This window comes from Mixophyes fleayi, chromosome 4, assembly GCF_038048845.1.
Source record: "Mixophyes fleayi isolate aMixFle1 chromosome 4, aMixFle1.hap1, whole genome shotgun sequence".
Taxonomy (NCBI): domain Eukaryota; kingdom Metazoa; phylum Chordata; class Amphibia; order Anura; family Limnodynastidae; genus Mixophyes; species Mixophyes fleayi.
The window spans coordinates 55215976-55241300 of NC_134405.1; the positions used below are offsets into that span (position 1 = coordinate 55215976).

A 25325-nucleotide genomic window follows, 5' to 3' on the forward strand; every position below is an offset into this window, starting at 1 on the left:
AAACACAACAATAGATAGATATATGTACAATATAATACATATTCATGCTGCCATTATACACCAATCAGCCACAACATTAAAACCACTGACAAGTGAAGTGAATAACATTGATTATTTTGTTACAGTGGCACATATTAAGGGGTGGGATGTATGATATATTAGGCAGCAAGTGAACAGTCAGTTTTTTGAAGATAATGTGTTGGAAGCAGGAAAAATAGGCAAGCATAAGGATCTGAGCGACGTTGACAAGGGTCAAATTGTGATGGCTAGACCACTGGGTCAGAGCATCTCCAAAACGGCAGATCTTGTGGGGTGTACCCGGTATTCAGTGGTTAGTACCTACCAAAAGTGGTCCAAGGAAGGACAACCGGTGATTTGGCAACAGGGTCATGAGTGCTCAAGGCTCAATGATGCGCATGGGGAGTGAAGACTAGCCCGTCTGGTCCAATCTCACAGAAGAGCTTCTGCAGCACAAGTTGCTGAAAAAGTTAATGCTGGCTATGATAGAAAAGTGTCAGAACACACAGTGCATCGCAGCTTGGTGTGTATGGGACTGTGTAGCCGCAGGCTGATCAGAAATCCCATGCTGACCCCCTGTTCACCGCAGAAAGTGCCTACAATGGGCATGTGAGCTCCAGAACTGGACAATGGAGCAATGAAAAAAGGTGGCCTGGTCTGATGAATCACGTCTTATTTTACATCATGTGGACGGCAGGGACCGTGTGCATCGTTTAACTGGGGAAGAAATGGCACCAGGATGCCCTATGGGAAGAAGTTAAGCCAGCAGAGGCAGTGTGATGCTCTGGGCAATGATCTGCTGGGAAACCTTGGGTCCTGGCATTCATGTTGGTGTTTGACACATACCACCTACCTAAACATTATTACAGACCAAGTAGACCCCTTCATGTCAACAGTATTTCCTGGTAGCAGTGGACTCTTTCAGCAGGATAATGCACCCTGCAACACTACAAAAATTGTTCAGGAATGGTTTCAGGAACATGGCAAAGAGTTCAAACTGTTGACTTGGTCTCCAAATTCCCCAGATCTCAATCCGATAGAGCAGGGTTGTCCAGCATGCCTGTAAATGTGGCCCAGAAGGAGTTTTGGTTGTGGAGAGGGGGCAGCACTGTTAATGGAAAAAAAAAATCCTGCAAAAAAAAGAAAAGAAAAAACTTACCTTGCGGTCACGTCAGCTGGTACTCCGGCTCCCTCCCTTGTCTCCTCCTCTGTGCGGCGCTCGCAGTGAATGTCGGGCGTGATGTCATCACGTCCAACATCCATTGCGGAGCGCAGCACAGAGGAGTCACCCGCGCGAGAAGAACAATCAGCAGCACAGAATTGCAGAAAAGAAGAGAAGAGGACAGGAGAACAAGCCGATTAAAAGGTAAGTTAAGGGGGATTTTTTTTTATTATTTCAAGGGATGCTGACCAGTGAATAAAAGTCACCTGGTCCTGGAGCATCATGGACCTTATCTCCCTGCTACATACTTTTACTTGTAATACTAATGGGGCATTATATATTATTCTCTTTGGCCCATTATAAGTTGTTATCCCTTAACTAACATAGTGGTGTAATTAGCAAAACAGGTCACAATTTGGGGTCACAGTGATGTACATGTCAGGTACCGCAGGCCTGGTCAGGGCACCCTGATATACAATGCCTGGCTTAAATGCACTTTATTGATATTGCATCGAAACAATCCAAAAAGTGATTATAGTATAATAACTAGAGAGGATTTTTTGAACAGGGCGATTGAAAGGTAAGTATAGGGAGATTTGAAAAAAAAGTGATATATATATATATATATATATATATATATATATCACTTTTTTTCTCATATATATATGTTAACTATGTTTTCTATGGTTTTTTTGGATGATCAGCTATCGTTATTGTTAGTGTATCTTATGTGCGGCCCAAACCAACTCGTCGTCTTCCAATGTGGCCCAGGGAAGCTAAAAGGTTGGACACCCCTGCGATAGAGCTTCTGTGGGATGTGCTGGAAAAACAAGTCAGAGCCATGGAGGCCCCACATCGTAACCTACAGAACTTAAAGGGACTGCTGCTAACATCTTGATGCCAGATACCACAGGACACCTTCAGAGGTCTTGTGGAGTCCATGCCTGAACAGGTCAGAGCTGTTTTGGTGGCACTAGAGGGACCTACACGACATTATGCAGGTGGTTTTAATGTTGTGGCTGATCGGTGTACATAGCATATATCAGCACAAGTTTATACATTTATTTGTCTTTTATGTTGAGTTTGACACTCACAGATGTCACACAGCAGGGTCAGTATCGCGCCTTCCTTCAGTCCACAGCAATTCTCATACTGATTCAGATGCTGCAAGATAAAGAAAGAAATCAGTAAGGGGAATAACAACACAAATGTGCTCATCATATTCCATCAGGTTTTATATGCATAGGCCTAAAAATGCAGTATACTAGATATATGTTTTAAACATCAGCATATCATGGCCTGTATCAGACAGCACAGCAAGTCACAGGCCTGTAGCAGACAGCACAGCAAGTCACAGGCCTGTAGCAGACAGCACAGCAACTCACAGGCCTGTAGCAGACAGCACAGCAAGTCACAGGCCTGTAGCAGACAGCACAGCAACTCACAGGCCTGTAGCAGACAGCACAGCAAGTCACAGGCCTGTAGCAGACAGCACGGCAAGTCACAGGCCTGTAGCAGACAGCACGGCAAGTCACAGGCCTATAGCAGACAGCACGGCAACTCACAGGCCTGTACCAGACAGCACAGCAAGTCACAGGCCTGTACCAGACAGCACAGCAAGTCACAGGCCTGTACCAGACAGCACAGCAAGTCACAGGCCTGTAGCAGACAGCACAGCAAGTCACAGGCCTGTAGCAAACAGCACAGCAACTCACAGGCATATAGCAGACAGCACGGCAACTCACAGGCCTGTAGCACACAACACAGCAAGGCACAGGCCTGTAGCAGACAGCACAGCAAGTCACGGACCTACACTAGACAGCACAGCAAGTCCCAGGCATGTACCAAACAGCAGAGCAAGTCTCAGGCATGTACCAAACAGCACAGCAAGTCCAAGGCATGTACCAGACAGCAAAGCAAGTCCCAGGCATGTACCAGACAGCACAGCAAGTAAAAGGCATATACCAGACAGCAAAGCAAATCAAAGGCATGTACCAGACAGCACAGCAAGTCCCAGGCATGTACCAGACAGCACAGCAAGTTACGGGCCTGTACCAGACAGCACAGCAAGTCACGGGCCTGTACCAGACAGCACAGCAAGTCACGGGCCTACACCAGACAGCACAGCAAGCCACGGGCCTGTACCAGACAGCACAGCAAGCCACGGGCCTGTACCAGACAGCACAGCAAGCCACGGGCCTGTACCAGACAGCACAGCAAGCCACGGGCCTGTACCAGACAGCACAGCAAGTCACAGGCATGTACCAGACAGCACAGCAAGTCAAAGGCATGTACCAGACAGCACAGCACATTGCAAATTTGTAAACCACAGCACAGCATGTTATGGGCCTGTATCAAACAGCAAAGCAAGTCACAGGCTGTAGCAGACAGCACAGCAAGATACAGGCATGTACAGACAGCACAGCAAGTCACAGTCATTTACCACAGCAGCACGACATGCTATTGGCCTGTAACAGACATCACAGCACACTGCAAATTTGTAAACCACAGCACAGCATGTTATGGGCCTGTACCAGGCAGCAGAGCAAGCGACGGCCCTGTACCAGGCAGCAGAGCAAGCGACGGCCCTGTACCAGGCAGCAGAGCAAGCGACGGCCCTGTACCAGGCAGCAGAGCAAGCGACGGTCCTGTACCAGGCAGCAGAGCAAGCGACGGCCCTGTACCAGGCAGCAGAGCAAGCGACGGCCCTGTACCAGGCAGCAGAGCAAGCGACGGCCCTGTACCAGGCAGCAGAGCAAGCGACGGCCCTGTACCAGGCAGCACAGCAAGTCACCGGCCTGTACCAGGCAGCAGAGCAAGCGACGGTCCTGTACCAGGCAGCAGAGCAAGCGACAGCCCTGTACCAGGCAGCAGAGCAAGCGACGGCCCTGTAGAAGGCAGCACAGCAAGTCACGGGCCTGTACCAGGCAGCACAGCAAGCGACGGGTCTGTACCAGGCAGCACAGCAAGTCACCGGCCTGTACCAGGCAGCAGAGCAAGCGACGGTCCTGTACCAGGCAGCAGAGCAAGCGACGGCCCTGTACCAGGCAGCACAGCAAGTCACGGGCCTGTACCAGGCAGCAGAGCACTTCATGATGTTGTAATGTTTGAAAATGTGTTAAGTGTCATTTCTTTTCTGTGAGCAAAATTTTCCTCGCCGACAACCTGTGGCACTTTAAACACACTAGCAACACTAGGTAGGGCTTTATATAGGAGGTGATGAGACTGGGGTACAAGACTTTAATAATAGATTCTGTGTTGAAAGCATTAACACTTCTCTTATGGCAGAGAAGTGTTCATAAGGAAGGCCTCCAAACAGCATGTACATATCTATCTACATATCTAAAGACTCTGGGGTTGTCCAAAACTATGCGTGGCCCATCACCTTTGTAGCAACCATAGTGGCCAGTGCAAGGTTCCTTAGGATCTATGGACATTGGCCAGACAATTGATGCTCATCATGCACCTTAGACGGAGAATTGCACAACAAATTATGTTCCTGCAACTTTCAGCAAAACACATCAGAAACCTACAAGTCACAGCATGTAAGAAGCCTGTAGCTCACAGCACAGCCCATCATGCCATGATCCTGAAACTCACAGGACTTTACAGTGGATATGAAATACAGAGAGAGGTGCAGTAATACACACCTTGCGCAGGTCACCTCCCAAGCAGAACTCCATGGCCAGCAGAGGAAGATCATTGGGTGACAGATTCTGCATCCCCTCAGGCACTTCCCGGGCTGATACCACATTTCTGTGATTTAACCTGCAATGTTAGACAGCAACATATGGCAAACTAATGACAGGAACCAGAGAAAAAGTGAATAGAAATACCTTGCTGTGCTTATTACTAGGCCAGAGCGGTCCAGTCATATTAAAGAAGTTTTGAAACAAACACCTGCCCATCAGAATGAATCTTTCATAAATTATAATTGCATTGATCCAGAGGGAGGCAAAGTAAAACAATGGTTTGCTCAGGGACATATGTCTCTCTTCTTAACAAGGTAATGAAGGAGTGGAAAATCAACATTAGACTGTTGAAGACAATGGGAAGGAAAAGTTCCTCACTGATAGGTGAAATTATCATTAGTAGATTACATTAACCAGGTGCCTGAAATCTTAACTTCTATCATCAACCATTTTTGGTGGGTGAAATCCACAGGGTTTAAAAAATATTTTTTGTTCTTGATGAAAGCTTCACCTATAAAAGTATAACCCAGACTTGGTATATTTGGAAGATTTTCTACTATAAAAAAAGGATTTACATACTTACGTTAAATCCTTTTCTTAGTCCATTGGGGGACACCGGATACATTGGGGGTACATTGTAGGGATCTATTTGTGCGGGCATTTTAAGACTTAACAGTTTACCATAGCTCACCCCCTTCTAAACCACTCTCCTGTTAAGCCTTCAGTTTATGTTTAACTAAGCCCAATAGAAAAGATGAAAAACAGGGACTGAAATGCACAGAAAGGCAGGAACAATATCCTCCTGAACAAAACAAAACATGTCACACAAAATGAGAACCTAAAGCATAAAGGGTGGGCGCCTGGTGTCCCCCAATGGACTAAGAGAAAAGGATTTAACATAAGAATAAACATCTTATTTTCTCCAGCATCCGTTGGAAGACACTAAGTACATTGGGGACGTCCCAGAGCTGTCATCATGGGTGGAACGCTCAAAAGAAACATTGCAAACCGTCTATGGGCACATCATACAGGGACCAAAGGATCCTCAGTCCTGCGGACAACTTGAGTCCTATGTACGCAAGTTCGCAAAGCTCTGACCACATCAAAAGAACAAAGCTCTCGTTCTCTGAACCTACTCTTGTCCAGAGCTGGAATGACAATATCCTGTTTAATATAGAATCGAATTTACTGAGTAAAAATATGACGTTGCACTGACTTCCTTATAGAGGAGTTGTCTGTAATGCTTGCTACGGATAGTAAATGTAGAATTTAGCAGATTATATGCATAAAATAAGATTCAGATTGTTTTGGTGAAAGGGAAAGTTGATTTCCACCCCTATAAAAATCATGTATTCTCCCCTATAAATTATCCTGTGCTGGCTTCTGCCAATACCTTTATGATTAAGTTCTCTCATGAGACAATGTCCTTTGATTTTCCATCTGTCTTCTCTCTGGTGCTTAGAGGGCCCGGAAGAAGGGGAAGAGGGAGGGTCATTATGGTGGTGCCAGAATCAGGAAGTGCAGGCAGGGCCGGATTAAGGGAATGGAGGCCCCTGGGCTAAGGGCGCCTCCATTCCCCCTTGAGGCCCCCAATGTGAGACACCCGCCGCCCCCCCCCCCCGTACCCCGTGAGGGCCCCCCAAGCGCTTACCTGTCACTGTAGTCCTCCGTCCCCGGCGCGCTGTAAGCTCCTTACTGAGGAGATTTCGCGAGAGTTCACTCGCGACATCTCCTCAGTAAACAGATTACTGAGCGCCGGGGACGGAGGACTACAGTGACAGTGCTCAGCAGCATTGATCGGGCTGGGGGCGCCCCCGCCCCCGGACCAATCAATAATGCTGCCGAGGACTTTGAAGGGCCCCCTGGATGCCCGAGGCCCCTGGGCTATAGCCCAGTTAGACCTCGGGTTAATCCGGCCCTGAGTGCAGGGAGAAGGATGAAACATCTCCCCCAACACCAGAACTGGATTGGAAGCTGTCCTGAGACAGCCCCCAGCACCAATCCAGTGCCTAGCAGTGGCCTACACTGGTGCTGTAACCCCCAATCGAAGCCAGCCCCCTAAGGAACCTAATGGCTGCCCCTACTAGCAGAAGTTATAATCTAGAGATGAACAGGGATTCCATAGTGCTGCAAAATACATTGGCACTTTATAAACTAACATGATGGAATAACTATAATAATCATATTATTGATTATTTGACCACAATAGTTACCAACAGTAAAAGTAGCACACTTAACTAGGTCTCTAGAATCTTTCCTATATTTTATGGAGATAAATCATATACAAAATGCACTGTGTAAAAATAAATAAAAATGGGCAGAGGACCCCCTCCCAATATCATCAACATAGGATGATTTCCACTATAACATGGAGACCACAGGACATGTGGTCTCCCTGCTATAATGATGTGACAAGAGTGGGCAAGTACCAGGCATTGTTAATCAAGGTTGAGCATGCTTAGTTCCTCCCTCAACAGGAAGAATCCTTCCTATGTTCATAAATGTCGCCATGTGGCTCCTATGTACATGTTATATTTTAAATTGTATTTCGTCATTTAAAATGCCATGAAAGAGTTATAGGCACCCTAGGAACTTTATACCCACAGAACTGTTACAGAGCTCCCTTTCACCTAAGCTCAGCAGACTTTTGCACTTTAGTTCACTGCAAACCAGGAGTGCCTGTTGGCCCAGGGCTCCAAATAGCCCTAAAATACACAAACAGTTTAACATTGGGAGAAGTCTACCATTCACATCTGTTTTGATTAAGCTCCTATGTGGGAAAAAAGTTGTTGTCTATTATGTAAACACATCTCAAAACTTCAGGGAGCCATCTTCAGCGTAGGGTACGGACCAAGCCATGAAATTATCCCCAAGAATTAAGCGCCACCAATATGAGTTGGCAGGGATCTAACTTCCTCCCTGAAACCCAGAACCCAACAGTTGCCGAGCTGCCCCCCTCCACTGGAACGACCTCCTATGTTCCATCCGATTGTCCCCTAATTTGTGCTCCTTCAAATGGGCATTTAAAACTCACCGCTTCCTCAAAGCCTACCAGCCATCCACTCAACCCTCTCTCCATACTTACTCCATGCCTCTCGCCCTCCCTGTCCCTTCTCGCTCCTCCTGATCCCTACTGGCTCCCTTTGTGCCTGCTGTCTGTTTGCCCTCCCCTTAGGATGTAAGCTCTGATGAACAGGGCCCTCTTCCTTCCTGTCTCTATACCAGTTCTTCTGCGCCAGCCTCACTTTAATTGCTATGCCTAGAGCACCGGGAGTCTTGGTAATACTCGTTTATTGTTTGGTACGGTTTTTCCACGTATGGTCTACTGTCTTGTATCTTGTGTACGGCGCTGGTGAACTGAAAGGTAACATAAAGGAAGAACTTTTTTACAGAAAGGATGATAGATCTAGGGAATAGTCTCCCAGCCATTGTGGTGGGTACACTCATACAGTAAAAGCATTCAAGTATGCACAGAGAAAGCAGCAGCTGCTGTCAAACCTAGGGAACAACCGTTATGGCTCTGTTTACAGCAGAGAGCATGATACTGAAATAAAAAGAAAACACCCGGCACACAGCTACTCAAAGCTGATGAACATCCAAAGGTGGTTGACAACAGATGACTGATTTAAGATTTATACAGTGACCGATTCATGTTTGGTATCTCCTCCTTCTGCTCTCTCCCCGTTTCAACCGCACCGAATCACTGGCAGCAGCTGGACAGAAGTGCAATCACCAGTGTCTGCTTTATTACTGCTGTACAATAACCACACGCACTTTCCCCAACAGCAATCTACAATTCTTATGCTGCTATGTCTTCTGTATCAAGAGTTCCCACACCACTTTGGTTGTGAGATCCTAACATGTCAGTGCTTTATAAATAAAAGACAATATAAATAAAAGACAATATTAATAAAAACATTGCTATTGTAGATTTTTTTAAAAAATTGTGTTGATTTGATGTCTAATGACCCAGCCCTTGTGTTACTGTAATGCTATAAAATCCCTGTATCAAAGCCCCAAAGAAAGACAAGTATAGAGAAATAGAAAATTTGAACCTTTGTGTTTTTCAATTTGTCAGAAATAAATTACCATAGAAAGAAACGCATTCAAATGTTCCAACCGTAGTAGTAGTAAATACTACTTGATTTTTTTATTTTATTTCTTAAGACCGCTTAAAACTTTATTTTATGTTACAAAACAATAACAGAATTTCTGAAATGCAACATCACTCAGTATGCCTGGCCACACACATTATCATCTGATTTTTAGGTCTGATTGTTTTACCATATATTGATTTGAGAATAAAAATAAATCTAAATGTTGGTGGGCATTAATTGATACTCTTCAGTGGAAAATCAATCGAATTGGAGCTGACCGAGGTGTATTTTTGCTTATTTATATATGGTTTCATATGTGTTGTGATTATTTGTTTGATCTTTATTACTCCAGTAGAAAGTTTATTAAAAAAAAAAAAAAGAAGAAATAAATGTGCATAGAATACGAAGGGTAGCTATACATGGAACATATGCAGACTTTGCTAAAGTCAATAGTTCTAAAGTGTCCTGGGCTAAAGTCTAAAGTGTGCTATATGGTGATCACACAGCTTAAGAGAGCAGGATAACTTGCTCTAGGAAGATTTAGGCAAAAATGTAAACTGGGCCAATAAATTGTAGATAAATGCAGGGTTAATCACCTAGGCCACGGTAATAACTATGTTACTTAGATATTAAATGGAATACAATGGGGAAAACTGAGATGCTAAAAGAACTTAGAATTACTAGTTACAGAAGGCTGAAACACAGCACTCAGTGTCAGGCAGGGGCTGCAAAGGCGAATACAATTATGGGATGCATAACAGGATATAACATAATCATCATCAATTAATAATCAATGATTAAAATTATTGTGTGAGTCTGCTATCGCCAGACTTTGTATAGCCAGCACTTACAGGTGCTCCAGGACTGAGTGTCTCTATTCAGCCGTCATGAGATAAAGACTGCCAATCGGGTAGCCAGCAAAGGTAACACCCTCACAGTACCCAAAAGCCACAAGCACCAGGATAAACAACCATGCCAAGAGACCAGAAGGGTGGAGATTGTAGTGAAAACATGACTGGCTAGGAGCTGTGGTTCCTACTGGTCTGATATGGATAGCAAGCCACAGAGAAGGAATGGGAAGACTAAAGCTCTTTTCCATTCCTCTTCGTTCCCTGCAGTCTTGTGTATGTATGTGCCTGCTGAAAGCATTGTGAGATTGAAGCAGGATCACTGCCTTGCTAGTAGCGCAAGGGAGGGAAGTCGTGTGTCCATCGGATGGTGGCTTAAAGGTAGACCGGTGAGTGCTGCGACTTGGTGTAGAAGTTGTTCTCTATTTGACAATGTGGGCAAATAACTTGTGGACGCCCTGGTATTGTAATAAATGGATTGGATGCCTTCCTTACAAGAAATGGTATCTGTAGCTATAAATAGTAAAGGGCAAAATCTGGGTAGCCAACTGGCCATTTTTAATGCATCATCATCATCACCATTTATTTATATAGCTCCACTGATTCCGCAGCGCTGTACAGAGAACTCATTCACATTATTCCCTGCCCCATTGGAGCTTACAATCTAAATTCCCTAACATACACACACAGACAGACAGACAGAGAGAGAAAGACTAGGATCTATTTTGATAGCAGCCAATTAACCTACCAGTATGTTTTTGGAGTGTGGGAGGAAACCGGAGCACCCGGAGGAAACCCACGCAAACACAGGGAGAACATACAAACTCCACACAGATAAGGCCATGGTCGGGAACTGAACTCATGACCCCAGCGCTGTGAGACAGAAGTGCTAACCACTTAGCCACCGTGCTGCCCATAAATGCAGAATTTGTTTGTCACCTGTGAAGCTAAATTGGCAACTGTATTTCCATGGATCAACACAAATAGAATTTATGAAAGGTTGAACTCGATAGACCTGTGTCTCTTTTCAACCTCATAAACTATGCAACAAAGAGTAATGTCAGTTCCAGGAATGCATAGCACATGATAATGAGAACAGATATAAGGGATCATCCATTTTGTTATTTGTACAATACTTCCTTGGTATCATGCTTAAAAAAATATAACCTTCTTTCAAATCTGAACAGAAACACAAAAATAGAGAAAAATAGGCACACAAAAGAGGAGGAGAAATAAAACAGAATAAAGTTCTCACTTCTTCATGATCTGAATTTCCAGGCACCATCTCTCCCGGTTCTTGGGACTCAACTCCTGTCGACACTGTTTAATTGCCACTTCCTCACCAGTATCCTACAGAGACAGGAGAAGATGAGAATGGAAGATGTAAACAGAGGAAGAGTGGGGGAGCGGGGTTACAGATGTGGAATAGAGGAGTATGGCAGGGGAAATAGATGTGCAGATGGTGACAGTGGATGGGGAAAAATAAGAGATGTAGATGGCGAGAGTACAGAAACAAAGATCTGGAGGGGACAGAGACATGCAGAGGATGAGAGTGGAGAGGACAGAGACATGCACAGGATGAGAGTGGAAGGGACAGAGACATTCATAGGGTGAGAGGGTGACAGTGGAGGGGACAGTGATGTGCAAAGGAAGAAAAAGGAGGGGACAGAGATATGCAAAGGAAGAGAGAGGAGGGGGAAAGACTTGGATAGGAAATAGATGTGTAGAAAATGAGACTGGAGGGACAGAGGTGTGTCAAAAGTCATAGAGGAGGTAACAGAAACAAGCAGAGTATGAGAGAAGAGGGGGAAACATGTGGAGCGGAAATAGGTGTGCAGAATGGAGAGGAAATAGGTGTGGAGGAGGCGAGATGAGGAACGGGTGACAGTTGAGGATGGACAGATAATCAGACCGTGATTGGAGGGGGAAAGATGTGCAGAAAGTCAGAGCAGAATTGTCTGTAGTGGGAGCGATATGTAAGGTGTAAGTCAGAAGGGAATAGTTTTGAAGAGGATAAGAAGGGCCTGAACAAATTTAGGAACTAGCAAAACTTCCTAATGATTGAGAGACATTGTTGTGACTATATCTATAAGCAGCATAGAATCAAAACCAGCCTGTGGGCATGAAGAGAAGGGAGCAACAAACCCCGGGAGATAAAGGCTGTCAATTGGGTGGCCAGATGAGATGGCTCCCTCCCTGTACCCATAAGCAGTGACAAGGTGATCTAGAGAGACAGGAATAGGACCCGCTAGGGATTTTGGACTACTGTGGATCCAGGAACTAGAGACAACAACTAAGAGAACTGCCTAGTTCAAATCCCTGAAATTTTCAGGTTTATGTTTCAGAATGTGCCAGCCAAAAGCAAGGTGTCATTAAGCTGGACCTCTGCCTTGCTGGCAGTTGCAATGAGCATAACCAAGTGCCCATCAGAGTGTGCCCCAGGAATTGGCTTTTGGAATATTTATTTACATCATGTGTCTTTACCCATTTAACGTTATATTACATAATTTAATATGACTTTTCTTAAAAAAGTAATAGCTCTGCGGGTGAACTTGGCTAACTAAACCCTTACGTTACCCAAGTAAAGCGCCGATATGGAGCAGTTGTCGCTGGTTAACTCTGGTGCACTCCACACTGGTCGATGAAGGCAAATAGCTCTTAGAGCCCTGGTATCATGACACCATTATCCTAGCCCAGAGACCAGTTTCAGTTAGGGGCCAACCTCAGTCCCAGTCCTGGCTTGCAGAGACGAGGATCAGATCTTCCCGACCATTTCATCTGCTTCAAGAACAACATACTTAGCAAAACTGCCCAAAAGCCAAGGTCCTTTCCTGTTGCCCGAAACAGCCCTTTCATGGATAGCCACGTCAATCTCTAGGAAATATAGGACACAGCCTGAGGATGTTGTATACCAGGTGAAAGTTGTTGAGGGAGTGGTAAGGGTTAACCCCCCAAAAATGTGGGGTCATATGTTTGGGTGTGAGGGTGGGCAAAAAGTAGGTTAAAGGACATGGGCACATTCAACCTATGTGCGCCCTGTCTTGGTTCCTATGTCCCAGGTACTACGAAATGGAAAAATCTTTGTTGCCATGGCCAGTGGCTAAGTCAAGGATATATCCATGGCTTTGGTCCATTTGATTGGGGCCACTATGAGGGTATTGTGGCAGTGGAACTACTGGAAGGTCGTCCCATGAATGTAATCCTAGGGAATGACTTGGGGCACAGCCTTGCCAGCCAATTTAATACATTGATGACATGCAGCCACCTGCCGACAAGCTGGGAGCACCTACACCAACGCCTTTGGTGGAGCCAGCCTCAAAGCCTGATCGCTCCAGTGATCAGCCATTGGTGAGTGATTCTTCCACTCACATGACTGACTCAGGGGTGGATCTGGGGTAGGGTGACCTGGCTGAATTCAGTCAAGACCAATGGACCGAACCTTCCTTAACTTGTCTCCATATTGCAGCTGACCAACCTGATACCCTAACAGATGGTAACAGAATAGTCTGAGAGGACAGATTACTGTACAGATTGATGGACATGCAGGCCTAGAGTGAGCCATAGATGGCTATCAAGCTGCTGATCGTTTCCTGACAGTGTCAGTCCCAAATGACCTGGCTCATAATAACCAGGCACCCGGACACTAGTTCAAAAAGAACTTGCGCTCGATTGCAGCAGATTCTTCTGATACAGTATCACCCATAATTAGAAGCGATTTTGCGTAGTCTGGGATGTGTGCCAGCAAACTGGGGGTCCTGAATGTCAGACCCTGCTCCAGCCCATGCCGACTTAATCAAACCCTTCTAGAGGGTGGTGATTGATATTATAGCACACACCCCAAGCACAGTCAAGCAGGAAGAAGTTCAACCTTACCCTGGTTGCATTCACCACCCACTACCGGGAGGCAGAGGCTCTGACATCCATCAATGCCGAGCACCTAGAGTTGGCCCTAATGGACAACTTTAGCCAGATAGGAATCCCGGCCAATAAGTTTTCAGTGATCAAAGGGCTCAATTTCAGGATGAATGAACGCAAACTCTTTATTTCTCACAGCTCCTGTGGCTCGAAGAGACAAGTGTCTAATCTGTAACATTGTGTGATGTACTGTTCCCTTCTTGTATTATGTCGTAACGCATAGTGTAATGTGATTCATTCTGTAAAAGCACTATAGCCATTTTGGTGATCACGGTTATACTATACACCGCTGATACTTTATTTAAAGTCCGATATATTTGTAAAATTACGCTAATCTGGCACGAGAGTTTATACTGGCTAACTCGGGGCACACGCTGTGACGGTTTATTTGGGTGACAAACGGTCCACACTGTGGTGTCCTATAAACCAGACAGTGACTTCCTTGGCAGTGTTACAGCAGTCGTAGATACTCTCACTGAGTGAAACCCTGTTCAGGACATTGCCAGATTTCCGTTAAAGAAAGATCCACAGCTCTGACTGTTTTAATGGCACAGCATATCACAATGGTCTGCCTGCGAGCTTTAATCAACTGGTACAACTGGTTCCCACCAAATGCAGATGGGGTTGTCTCTACAAACAGAAAGAAGAAAGGTGGAAAGCAGAAGGGAGGACATGATCTCGTGTTTAGTGTGGAATTTGGGGACTTGTCCAGCCTGATAGCACAGAGTGACAATAATGCAGAATAACACAGATAAAAGTGGCATAGAGATGGAACAGAACTGTTTAAAGAGTCGCTACAAGTTTAGACAAGGTGCCAACACAACCAATGTGTAGGGAAACTCTGCTCCTCACCCTGTTGAGCCAGCGTAGTACGTATCCAAATCCTCCAGTCCCCAGCCGCTCCTTCATTTCCCAAGGTCCACAGCTCTGTGTGTGTGAAGGGGGAGGCATCCTAGGGACATCATCATAAGATTATTAGGAGAGCACAACAAGCACACACTCAGAGTAACACTGGAACATAACTAGAGACAGGAAGGGAAATGGCGAGGTAAAGAAATGTGAGCAGGATCACAGAGCACTGGAATTATACAATGGACGTATGGTGAAGGGTATCAAGTGCACAATAGAAAGCCACTAACCAGATGTCTGGGGAACAAATACTGCAGTAAGGTTGATCAGTGGTATAAAGGACAACACGTGGATAAGAACTATTCACATAGTAGTTAGGCCCAAAAAACTTAAGATAATATAACATTGTGGAAGCACATTACAGTGTGACACAATAAAGTGATATGGAGAGTATATGCTGGGAGAACACATTACAGTGTGACACAATAAAGTGATATGGAGAGTATATGCCGGGAGAACACAATACAGTGTGACACAATAAAGTGATATTGAGAGTATATGCTGGGAGAGCACATTACAGTGTGACACAATACAGTGATATGGAGAGTATATGCTGGGAGAGCACATTACAGTGTGACACTATAAAGTGATATGGAGAGTATATGCTGGGAGAGCACATTACAGTGTGACACAATACAGTGATATGGAGAGTATATGCTGGGAGAGCACATTACAGTGTGACACTATAAAGTGATATGGAGAGTATACGCTGGGAGAGCACATTACAGTGTGACATAATAAAGTGATATGGAGAGTATATGCTGGGAGAACACATTACAGTGTGACACTATAAAGTGATATGGAGAGTATATGCTGGGAGAACACATTACAGTGTGACACTATAAAGTGATATGGAGAGTATATGCTGGGATAGCACATTACAGTGTGACACAATAAAGTGATATGGAGAGTATATGCTGGGATAGCACATTACAGTGTGACACAATAAAGTGATATGGAGAGTATATGCTGGGAGAGCACATTACAGTGTGACATAATAAAGTGATATGGAGAGTATATGCTGGGAGAGCACATTACAGTGTGACACTATAAAGTGATATGGAGAGTATATGCTGGGATAGCACATTACAGTGTGACACAATACAGTGATATGGAGAGTATATGCTGGGAGAGCACATTACAGTGTGACATAATAAAGTGATATGGAGAGTATATGCTGGGAGAGCACATTACAGTGTGACACTATAAAGTGATATGGAGAGTATATGCTGGGAGAGCACATTATAGTGTGACACAATAAAGTGATATGGAGAGTATATGCTGGGAGAGCACATTACAGTGTGACACAATAAAGTGATATGGAGAGTATATGCTGGGAGAACACATTACAGTGTGACACAATAAAGTGATATGGAGAGTATATGCTGGGAGAGCACATTACAGTGTGACACAATAAAGTGATATGGATAGTATATGCTGGGAGAGCACATTATAGTGTGACACAATAAAGTGATATGGGGAGTATATGCTGGGAGAACACATTACAGTGTGACACAATAAAGTGATATGGAGAGTATATGCTGGGAGAGCACATTACAGTGTGACACAATAAAGTGATATGGAGAGTATACGCTGGGAGAGCACATTACAGTGTGACACAATAATGTAGCATGTAATGTACATTATGAGGAGGTCTTTTATAGTGTGACGCAACAATGCAACATTTTGAGGAGGCTTCTTCAGTGTGACACAACAACTTGACACAGGGTGTACACTCTGAGGAGGCCTTGTTACACAACAAAGTGACAGAGAGTGCATTTTGAGTCGGTCTATTACAATGTGACACAACAAAGTAACAGTACATTCTGTGGATGTATAATACAACAATGTGACAGAGAAAGTACTTTCTGAGGCCTATTACAGAATAACAATATGACATGGAGGGTACAATCTGAGTAGGCCTATTAGAGTGTGATACAACAATTTAACGTTAGTCATTTACACAATATGTGGATGTGCAAATGTACATATTTTTTAGCTTAGCACATACTCTGCATTTGGGAACTAGGGCCTACCCCTGTAAAAACACTGCACAATCTGTTTCGTCACAATATTACGAACAACTGGGGATCCAGCTGGAAATGCCCATGGTGGAAAGAATAAAAATGTCACTTCAAAACACTGCCTACCTACAACCAGCCATTATTAATTTCAACGCTGACATTTTTCTCTTAATATACTGCTTAGTGGTCATAATCTATGTTCTCAATATATCATATGAGTGAGGGCACATCAGTATTGTCTTACTGTCTTTATCACAAATCTAACTAAATATTTCATTCCTCAGTGATTTGTGTCCATAAAAATGTAACACGAAATCCCATTTTAACATGTGGAAGTAATAGGAGGCGCTGGACTGCACCCAATGGCCAGCAAGGAATACCCCAAACCACCCATCAGAAGTAAATGTTAGCACTCAACAGTAAATCTCTGCCACATCACATTAGACCATGCGCTATAAAATGGGCACAACTGAGGTCTAAAAAAAAGGGGCATTTGTACAGCAGGGTCATACCAGGGCCGTAACTAGGGCTGTGCGACAGGGGCAACCGCCCAGGGCGCAACGCTGAAGGGGGGGGGCGCAATTTAGGAAAATTTTGGTTCATTTGGTTAAGATTGAGGGCTAGGGTGGCGGCATTTGTTTCTCGCCCCCCAGGCGATGGGATTCTAAGTTACGGCTCTGGGTCATACTATCACAGCTTCATCAATGAGCCTAAAAGAGTACGCACTCAGAGAGCACATTACAGTGTGACACAGTGGCACAATATAACCCATAAGGTGTCATTTAGTAATGTGAGTAACACAGCAGCTAATCACACGTTTGACAACTTGCTTAACAGGTCGATCATGTGTCACTGTATACAGCACTGATAGTAAATAACTCCCATAGAGGGGTATGAAGAGAGGACACAGGACAAATATAGAGAGAGAGAAGTGCACACACAGGGTTACACAATCACATCACACAATAACACCAGAATCATGCAGTCAGGGAGGGCTCTTCATACCTGGTGAGTCATGTACGAGGGCCCGGTGCTCAGGAGCTGGCTGTGCGCTGTACAGTACACGTATGTGTACAGTGTGGTGTGTAGTTGTGTTGCCGATGTGTGTTATTGTGCACAGCACTTCCTCATGCAGCTCCGGTGACGTCACCGGTGGGCGTGGCCACACGGAAAGGAACAACTCACTGCAGCCACTGAGCTCTCACTGATCCCTCACTGCAGCCACTGAGCAGTCACTGCAGCCACTGAACAGTCACTGATCCCTCACTGCAGCCACTGAGCAGTCACTGATCCCTCACTGCAGCCACTGAGCAGTCACTGATCCCTCACTGCAGCCACTGAGCAGTCACTGAGCCCTCACTGCAGCCACTGAGCAGTCACTGTAGCCACTGAGCAGTCACTGAGCCCTCAATGCAGCCACTGAGCAGTCACTGTAGCCACTGAGCCCTCAGTGCAGTCACTGAGGCCTGACTGTAGCCACTGAGCCGTCACTGAGCCCTGTCTGCAGTCACTGGGCCCTCACTGCAGTCACTGAGAGCAGCCACTGAGCTTTTACTGGGCAGTCACTGAGCCCTCACTGCAATGTTAGGTCTGATCTGATATTACAGACAGTGTAACTTAGCTGTATACTTCCTACTGCAGGCAGGCTAAGGAAGATTTCCTCTGGCATTTTGAAAGCTTGTGAAGCAATGAAACACTATTTAATAAAGCTATATGCTCAAAAGTTGCATGTTTAAATGATTAACATATTTAATTAACAGTATTTATGAGTAGTTAAATCAATTGTTTTAAAGCAGCAGTCCTACTTAGAAGTTATTTTCCCTTTTAAATAGCAAGCTAAGTACCTTTTAAGAATGCATTTTTCTTAACTACCCAACAAATCATTATCTCTTTTCAGAGTGTCTCTGGAGGAAAAACAGATATGGCTGCTAACTCAGACACTGGCTCACACAGCTTCGGGCACGTCATGTGATGGTAAGATGAGGAAGGGAGGATGTCACCTATAGAGCTCAGAGGGGCGTTCCAAAGCCTCTCTGGTCACGACATCATGTGCTCTGTGACTGTGGTTGCCATAGTAGTCCATGACTGTCTGCAGCATTATAAATCATTAGTAGCAGCCTGATATAATATACCAAGGAGAAGTGGTATATATCAAGTGTCTTCTTATAGCCTTCTATAGTTATTTATGTTTTTCATATGATTGCTGCTTTAAATGTACATTTAATTATTAAAAATTAATATCCAACGAATAGAGATTTGAGACCTATTCTACATGTGAAAACAGAATATAAGTGATAAAAATAATAGAAATTGCAAGATGAACCATCTTAGGTTTGAATTAAATGACTGTGGATACTTTCTGTTCCGTTTATCTCTTTCTCTCAGTTTGCTATGATCATTGTATATTGTATTTATATAGACAGAAATTTAAATTTCACACTTATAACTGATAACCAGACATGACACCAGGGTTGCGGGCAAACACATATTTTAATTTATGACATAGTGCATAGGGGAATTTGAAAAAAACATGCAGATTCTCTGCAAAGTGTACACATCATCGTCTGCAAAAAGTGAAAGCAGAAGTTTTGTGGGCTGAACAAATATACAACTTATCAATTTATTAGGAACTTGAGCTATAATAAAGGCATGAGGCAAAGTCTGATATCACCAAGTCCTAGTGAATTGTTTGGTAGCATTCTTGTGAGTATTACTTGAGCTTATAAAACTGCTGCCTCCATTGTGTGTGTGCCATAGATACACCTAAATACTGATGTTTTATTTGTATTGCAACAATTTTCTTTTAATAATGGTATAAAATTCTCTGCTTAAAGTTTTGTCAGAATATTTTTTCGGTGATATTATTTATTTTTATGGGCGCACAAGAGGTTCCAGTAATCGCGCATCTTCCTATACTTTCTGTGGCTTTTTTTTAATTATCAAGGCACATGAAAAGCAGGTCAGCTCATTTACAAGTGTACAAATAATCGAGAAACAAAAATGTGACACTTAATAAAAACAGTTCTTTCACTTTGGTTATTAATTTAAGGCATAAATAAGGCTACAATGAGCAGTATTTTAGCATATTAATTGCAAAGTTGAAGGCATACTTGCCAACTCTCCCTGAATGTCAGGGAGACTCCCTGAAATAGGGGTGATCTCCCTCACTTCCTGAAGAGTCTGGCATTCTCTCTGATGCTGAGCCAGTACAAGACGTGGTTGGCTTCGCCATCTGTGGCATGATGACACAGTTCAGAAATTGTGTCCTATGTCCATGTATTGATGCCTATGGAGGTGGCCATTTTTATGGAGACCAAGATTTCATAAAAGACTGACAGGTAAGACAACATGACTTCAGTAATGGAGACAGAAATATAAAAGACACTTCAGTCTCTAGAGATTCATTGGCTGCTATTCTTTAACGCGTAGTTGCCTACTCGCCCGGAATGTCTGGGAGACTTCCGCATTTCTGGGACACTTCCCGAGAGAACAGGGCAACCTCCCGGTTCTTGCCCCCACTATAGATAAGTGACAGACGGGGCTTAATGACGCAAATATCGCATCATCTTAGTTCCGCCCCCTGCTGTAATTGCACAAAATTGTGACAATCGTTTTGGGGGCGGTGCCAAAATGATGTGATTCATCACATCACGCCCACCTTCCCCGGGATCTCCCTGAACATAGTTGCCAATTCCGCTTCTTTTTTTTTTCAGCTTTTTTTTTTATTAGAAAAAGCTTTATTGATTTGTTCTGTGTTGGACGCTGCTGGCCTATTCTTAAGTGGGCGTGACTTTGTTGGCAGGTGTGTGTTAGCAGGAGCTCTCAGCAAGGAAGCAGTAGAACTAGGAAGAGGTGAGAGAAGCCTGGGGATTTAAGAAATTCAGATCTCCATGTGTGGTTTAGTGCGGAACCTGTGCAGGAACGCACAGGGTGGGTATAGCAGTAACCAGGGGGATGTAAAATGGAGAAAGGAGTCTCTTGTGTCAGTACATCTATCTGTAGCAGGGCCGGACTGGGACTAAAAATCAGCCCTGGCGTTTAAGGTACATAGGCCCACCTCAGTTCCAGCAGGAAAGAAAACATGTGCCGCCTCTCACATCGGCGGCGGCGAATAGGGCGTGACCTCATTGTGTTTTGGGTGTGGCCAACATGGGGCATTGATACATACATTATAAAGATACATTACATTTATCATTTTAGACAAATACACAGGCACTACTGTTAGAAGCACACAGCTCTGCCTTCACAAGCAGTACGTTGTGAAGCGGGACATACCTCCCAACTGTCCTTGCAGTCGTACCAAATCCTGACTAAGGGAGACATTCACCCAAATTCAGGACTGCCCCACCAGATTCAGGACAGTTTGCAGACTGTCCTGCTCTCTCCTACCTGTCTTGGTCACTTTCACCACTTGTAGCAGCTGGTTTCTTTAGTTCAGTCTTGATCCTGGAATATTGGATGCCCTATTTTGAAAAAAAAATGGGTACATGAGATTTTGAAAACTCCCCTGTGTTAAAACCATAGCACTCACGTTTTATAATCAGGCCTCCCTCCAGTCCCCACAATAATAATATTCACATTTAATAACTAGACCTATTTCCCTCCAACCAGCCCCAACATTAAATTAACAGTATACCCATTTACTCAAAACATATTTCCCTCCCTCCAAACAGTCCCAGCAATAAATTAAATAGCATTAAAGTTTAATAAATATAGCCATTTTTTCCACAACCATTCCCGACAATAAATAATTCATATTCACATGTAATAATCAGGCCACCTCCCCAAAATCAGCCCCTTATTTAACTGATAGCCCTAAACCACCCCAGCATTAAATTAAAGGTTCCTTCTCCTCACCTTAAATAATTAGCCCCCACCTACACTCCACCATTAAATAGCATACCTCCCTCACTTTATTAAGATCCTCCCTTCCCTCACATATTATATTAAAATACTGCACGCACGCACACTATATGAACATGGTCAAATGCACACTATAGCAACATGGAAGAGAAATTCTCAGGCGCTTGATGTGATTGAAAATATACAGTGGATATAAGTTGGCTGAAAGCCTGATTTATTTTACACAGTGATGATGATAAATAGTGCTACTGTCCCTGACGAAGCCCCACGTGGGCAAAACGCGTAGGATCGACATTCAGCACATATTTCTAGCTCATGAGCCACATTTCATCATATTTCATATCATTATCGATAACGCGCCTCTGCGCATGCTCATCACCTGTGGCAACTGCGAGAGACGCGGGTATCCAGCTGCACAGAGAGGAGGGGCGGATGGCCGGGAACTCCTCATCGCTCTGTTGCAGGACTCGGGAGAGCTTGTCCAGCTGCACGTGGAGACCGCAACACCGGACCAGGATCGTTCTGGGAAGCATCTCCGGATTTAGGTCAGTGCCTGTTCAGCTCGCGCTGATTGTCACGCTATGTGTATGAACTCACTGTTTTTGACCACACATAGTGTTCATTTTTCTGCATGGTAAGTGCACACACTCCAGGATCGTTAACTCCTGGTGGACAGTTTCCTTCTTCAGCAAGGACTTTCTGGACTTATTAGCCTCCAGCACTGGACTTATTGGACTCTCTGTTGCCACATGTTTGGTAAAGGCAGCCAGTAAGCCATCTGTTCTGTACATCTTGTATGACAGTTGTATATTATTGTCCTTTCCAATACACAAGTTTATTGTGGAACTGTGTTTATTGTGATTGTTTTTATGTGTGCCGGCACACTATTTATCATCATCACTGTGTAAAATAAATCAGGCTTTCAGCCAACTTATATCCACTGTATATTTTCAATCACATCAAGCGCCTGGGAATTTCTCTTCCAATTTATGTAACCTTGGGGATTAGGACTACCCCATCCACATCCCATTGGCTGCTCATACATAGGTATAGAAGCGCGGACCCCATCTTTGTATATCTCTGTACTATAGCAACATGGGGCCACACAGAAACACTATTAGCCACACTATTAGCCACACACACTTTTTGCCACACTATTAGCCACACAGCCACACTATTAGCCACACACACTATTTGCCACACAGACTAATTACACAAACACACACAGACACTTATCTTACTTCCAGCAGCAGCACTCAGCGCACTGCCCGGCAGAAGGAGAATCAGTGACAGCCGCCTATGCAAGAAATCACATGGGACGGCACCTGTCACGTGGTGCTGCGCAGAGTGTTGCTGCTTGGCGGACATGGGGACCAGCCCCTTTGGTCATCGGCCCTTCTGGCATTTGCCAGAAGTGCCAGATGGCCAGTCCGGCCCTGATCTGTAGTATGTATCTTGTACCGAATATTCTCTATGTACACTGTATATTATATTTATCTGTGCTCTGTCTGTATGTAGAATATTAGTATCACTGAGCCTGGCAGATGTAGGGCACAGTCGGGACCATTCCAGGATTTAAGATGTGACACTGTTTAAGGGTTAACATTAATACATTAATTGCCTAAGGTGAGACTGCATGTCCTCTGACTGCATGAAAACCGAGTATTATTCTAATTTCATTCACTTTTAATCTTGTATTTGTCCCTGACTGGTCACCATTCATAGTAGATGAATAAAGTATTGGAGTTATTAACTCTCATTCAATGCATTTTAATAGCAGTGGGAACACAATTGGTCAATGTTTTACTGTACCAGATACTGTATGAAACATGGTATAGTATTTGATTTGTATTTTATACAATGTTCTATTGAGGAAACATTGAAGACAGATTGTAGAATATGTATATATGTATTTATTTAATAATGAACAATAAACGTTGTGGTTTTCAGTACACTAACACCCCTGTCCCCTGTAAGATGGGCTTTTTAAGATTGGTTTGGGCTTGTTTTTCACTTAGTGGTTGCTTGTTTTTCATTTCAGAGTTGGGCCTTAAGTGAAAGTAAAAGAACATGGGAACAGAAGGGCAGCCTCTAGCACAGTAATTCATGTTCATTTTGAGAAAGAAAGAGAATATAGCTGGAGGAAGTACAAGCACCTCACTGATCAACTGGAGCCAATTGGGGCAAATAGGCACTAGCTTCACTTCAGTTCGCTAGAGAGCAGGAGGCGGGCGTGATGCTGGCGTCCTTGTGGAAACCCCAGGCAGGAAACATGGCAAGACATGATAGGTAATTAAAATGCAAAGTGTTTCAGAGCTTCAGCTTTGTCAGAGGGTGATCTCAGTCCATTTAATCCATTAAGAATGAAGTGACATGATTGCAGCAACATAACATAATACAACAATATAATCTATAATCTATAATCCAATACGCATTATTTATATAGCGCCACTAATTCCGCAGTGCTGTACAGAGAACTCACTCACTTCAGTCCCTGTCCCATTGGAGCTTACAGTCTAAATTCTCTAACACATACACACACAGACTAAGGTCAATTTGTTAGCAGCCAGACATTGTGTTATGTCCAAAATTACTAGGTATGTTGATTTTATGTGTGTGTATGTTATTAAGTTGATTTACTTGGATACATAGCATCGTAAAAAGTTCATATTATTTTTCCAATATTTTGAGATGTTAATATACCATTTATTTGCGTAATGTGTTTGACCAAACTATGATGTTTTTTTTATTGTCTTACTATTTACATTAAATGTTTCTTTTATTTCTTTTGGCACCAGTTGCTCTATATAAGTTTGTGTGTACTACAGTAGCATTGTTGTTGACCACAAACATGAACACAGTGACTGGAAAGCGTGGTTAGCAATTCTCTGCATACTTTGGAAATCACCCTCTTGCTAACATTGTTTAGGATAGGAGAATGAAAAGATTGCCTGTGCTCCTCATTTCAGCAATTCATGCTGGCTCTACTCACCTGAAAAGAGACTATCTTCGGAGACACTGGCAACATAGGGCCAGGTTCTTCTTGCAATGTCTGCAGCTAGAACCTCTTCCCCAGGTTAGTGAGTGATGTGTTTTGGCTAGATAGAGATGTGACCAGAGCAGAATGCCGTGCTACCAGAACGCAGGTTAAGCCTGCTTGGCATACCGTCATACCAATATATATGTCATATGTATTACTATGATTACATGTTCCTAAATGTCACCTTATTAGGCACTGCAATACTATACACAAATTCCCCAAAAAGTTGAGCTATCACCCGGGCAAACTCAGGACCCAGGCTGACCAATACCATACCGTGCCACTGCCCCGTCTGCTAACCTTAGCGGTTGGCCATACGTCACAGGAAGACACTCTGGAGCATTTTTATAGCCCAAAAAGACAATAAGGGGTTAAATTGGGAGGCAGTCCCCAATGTAAGGGTGACCATGTTCCATTTTATAGACAAGTGGGAGCCTATTGTTCAATATTAATCAGAACTGCACAGCGGCCAGTGCCTATGTGTGCAATGAGGAAAGATTGGTGTCAGCTCTTTTGGTAAGTGGGTGCCAAAAAAGTCCAGGCTATCTAGCCCCCTCCCAGCGACACCACTGTGGGAATTTGACCAGCCATTAAAGGATGCTCATCTCCCAGTAACGACAGACTTTGACTCTGACAGTATCATTGCATTGGGTTTAACCAGGGGCAGGCTGAGCTGGGGAGCAGGCAGGCATCTGACCCCCGAGCCAGTCCCACTGGGCACCTACACTTTTTTCCTTTAAAATAGGCTGCTAAGTCG

The 25325-nt window shown here is 44.0% G+C and overlaps 1 protein-coding gene across 1 annotated transcript in view; it reads right to left on the bottom strand.

Annotated features, from left to right (window-relative positions):
- The window catches only part of IKBKB (inhibitor of nuclear factor kappa B kinase subunit beta), a 43938-nt gene extending 26116 nt beyond the window's left edge, over nucleotides 1-17822 (bottom strand). Inside the window, exons 1-5 of the mRNA XM_075207065.1 lie at nucleotides 17671-17822; nucleotides 14585-14684; nucleotides 11073-11167; nucleotides 4831-4948; nucleotides 2275-2344 (exon numbers count right to left, since the gene is read on the bottom strand). Of these exons, the coding sequence (XP_075063166.1) occupies nucleotides 2275-2344; nucleotides 4831-4948; nucleotides 11073-11167; nucleotides 14585-14683 (382 nt within the window). The 5' untranslated portion in view covers nucleotide 14684; nucleotides 17671-17822. The remainder of the gene's footprint in view (nucleotides 1-2274; nucleotides 2345-4830; nucleotides 4949-11072; nucleotides 11168-14584; nucleotides 14685-17670) is intronic.
- Nucleotides 17823-25325: the final 7503 nt, after the last annotated feature.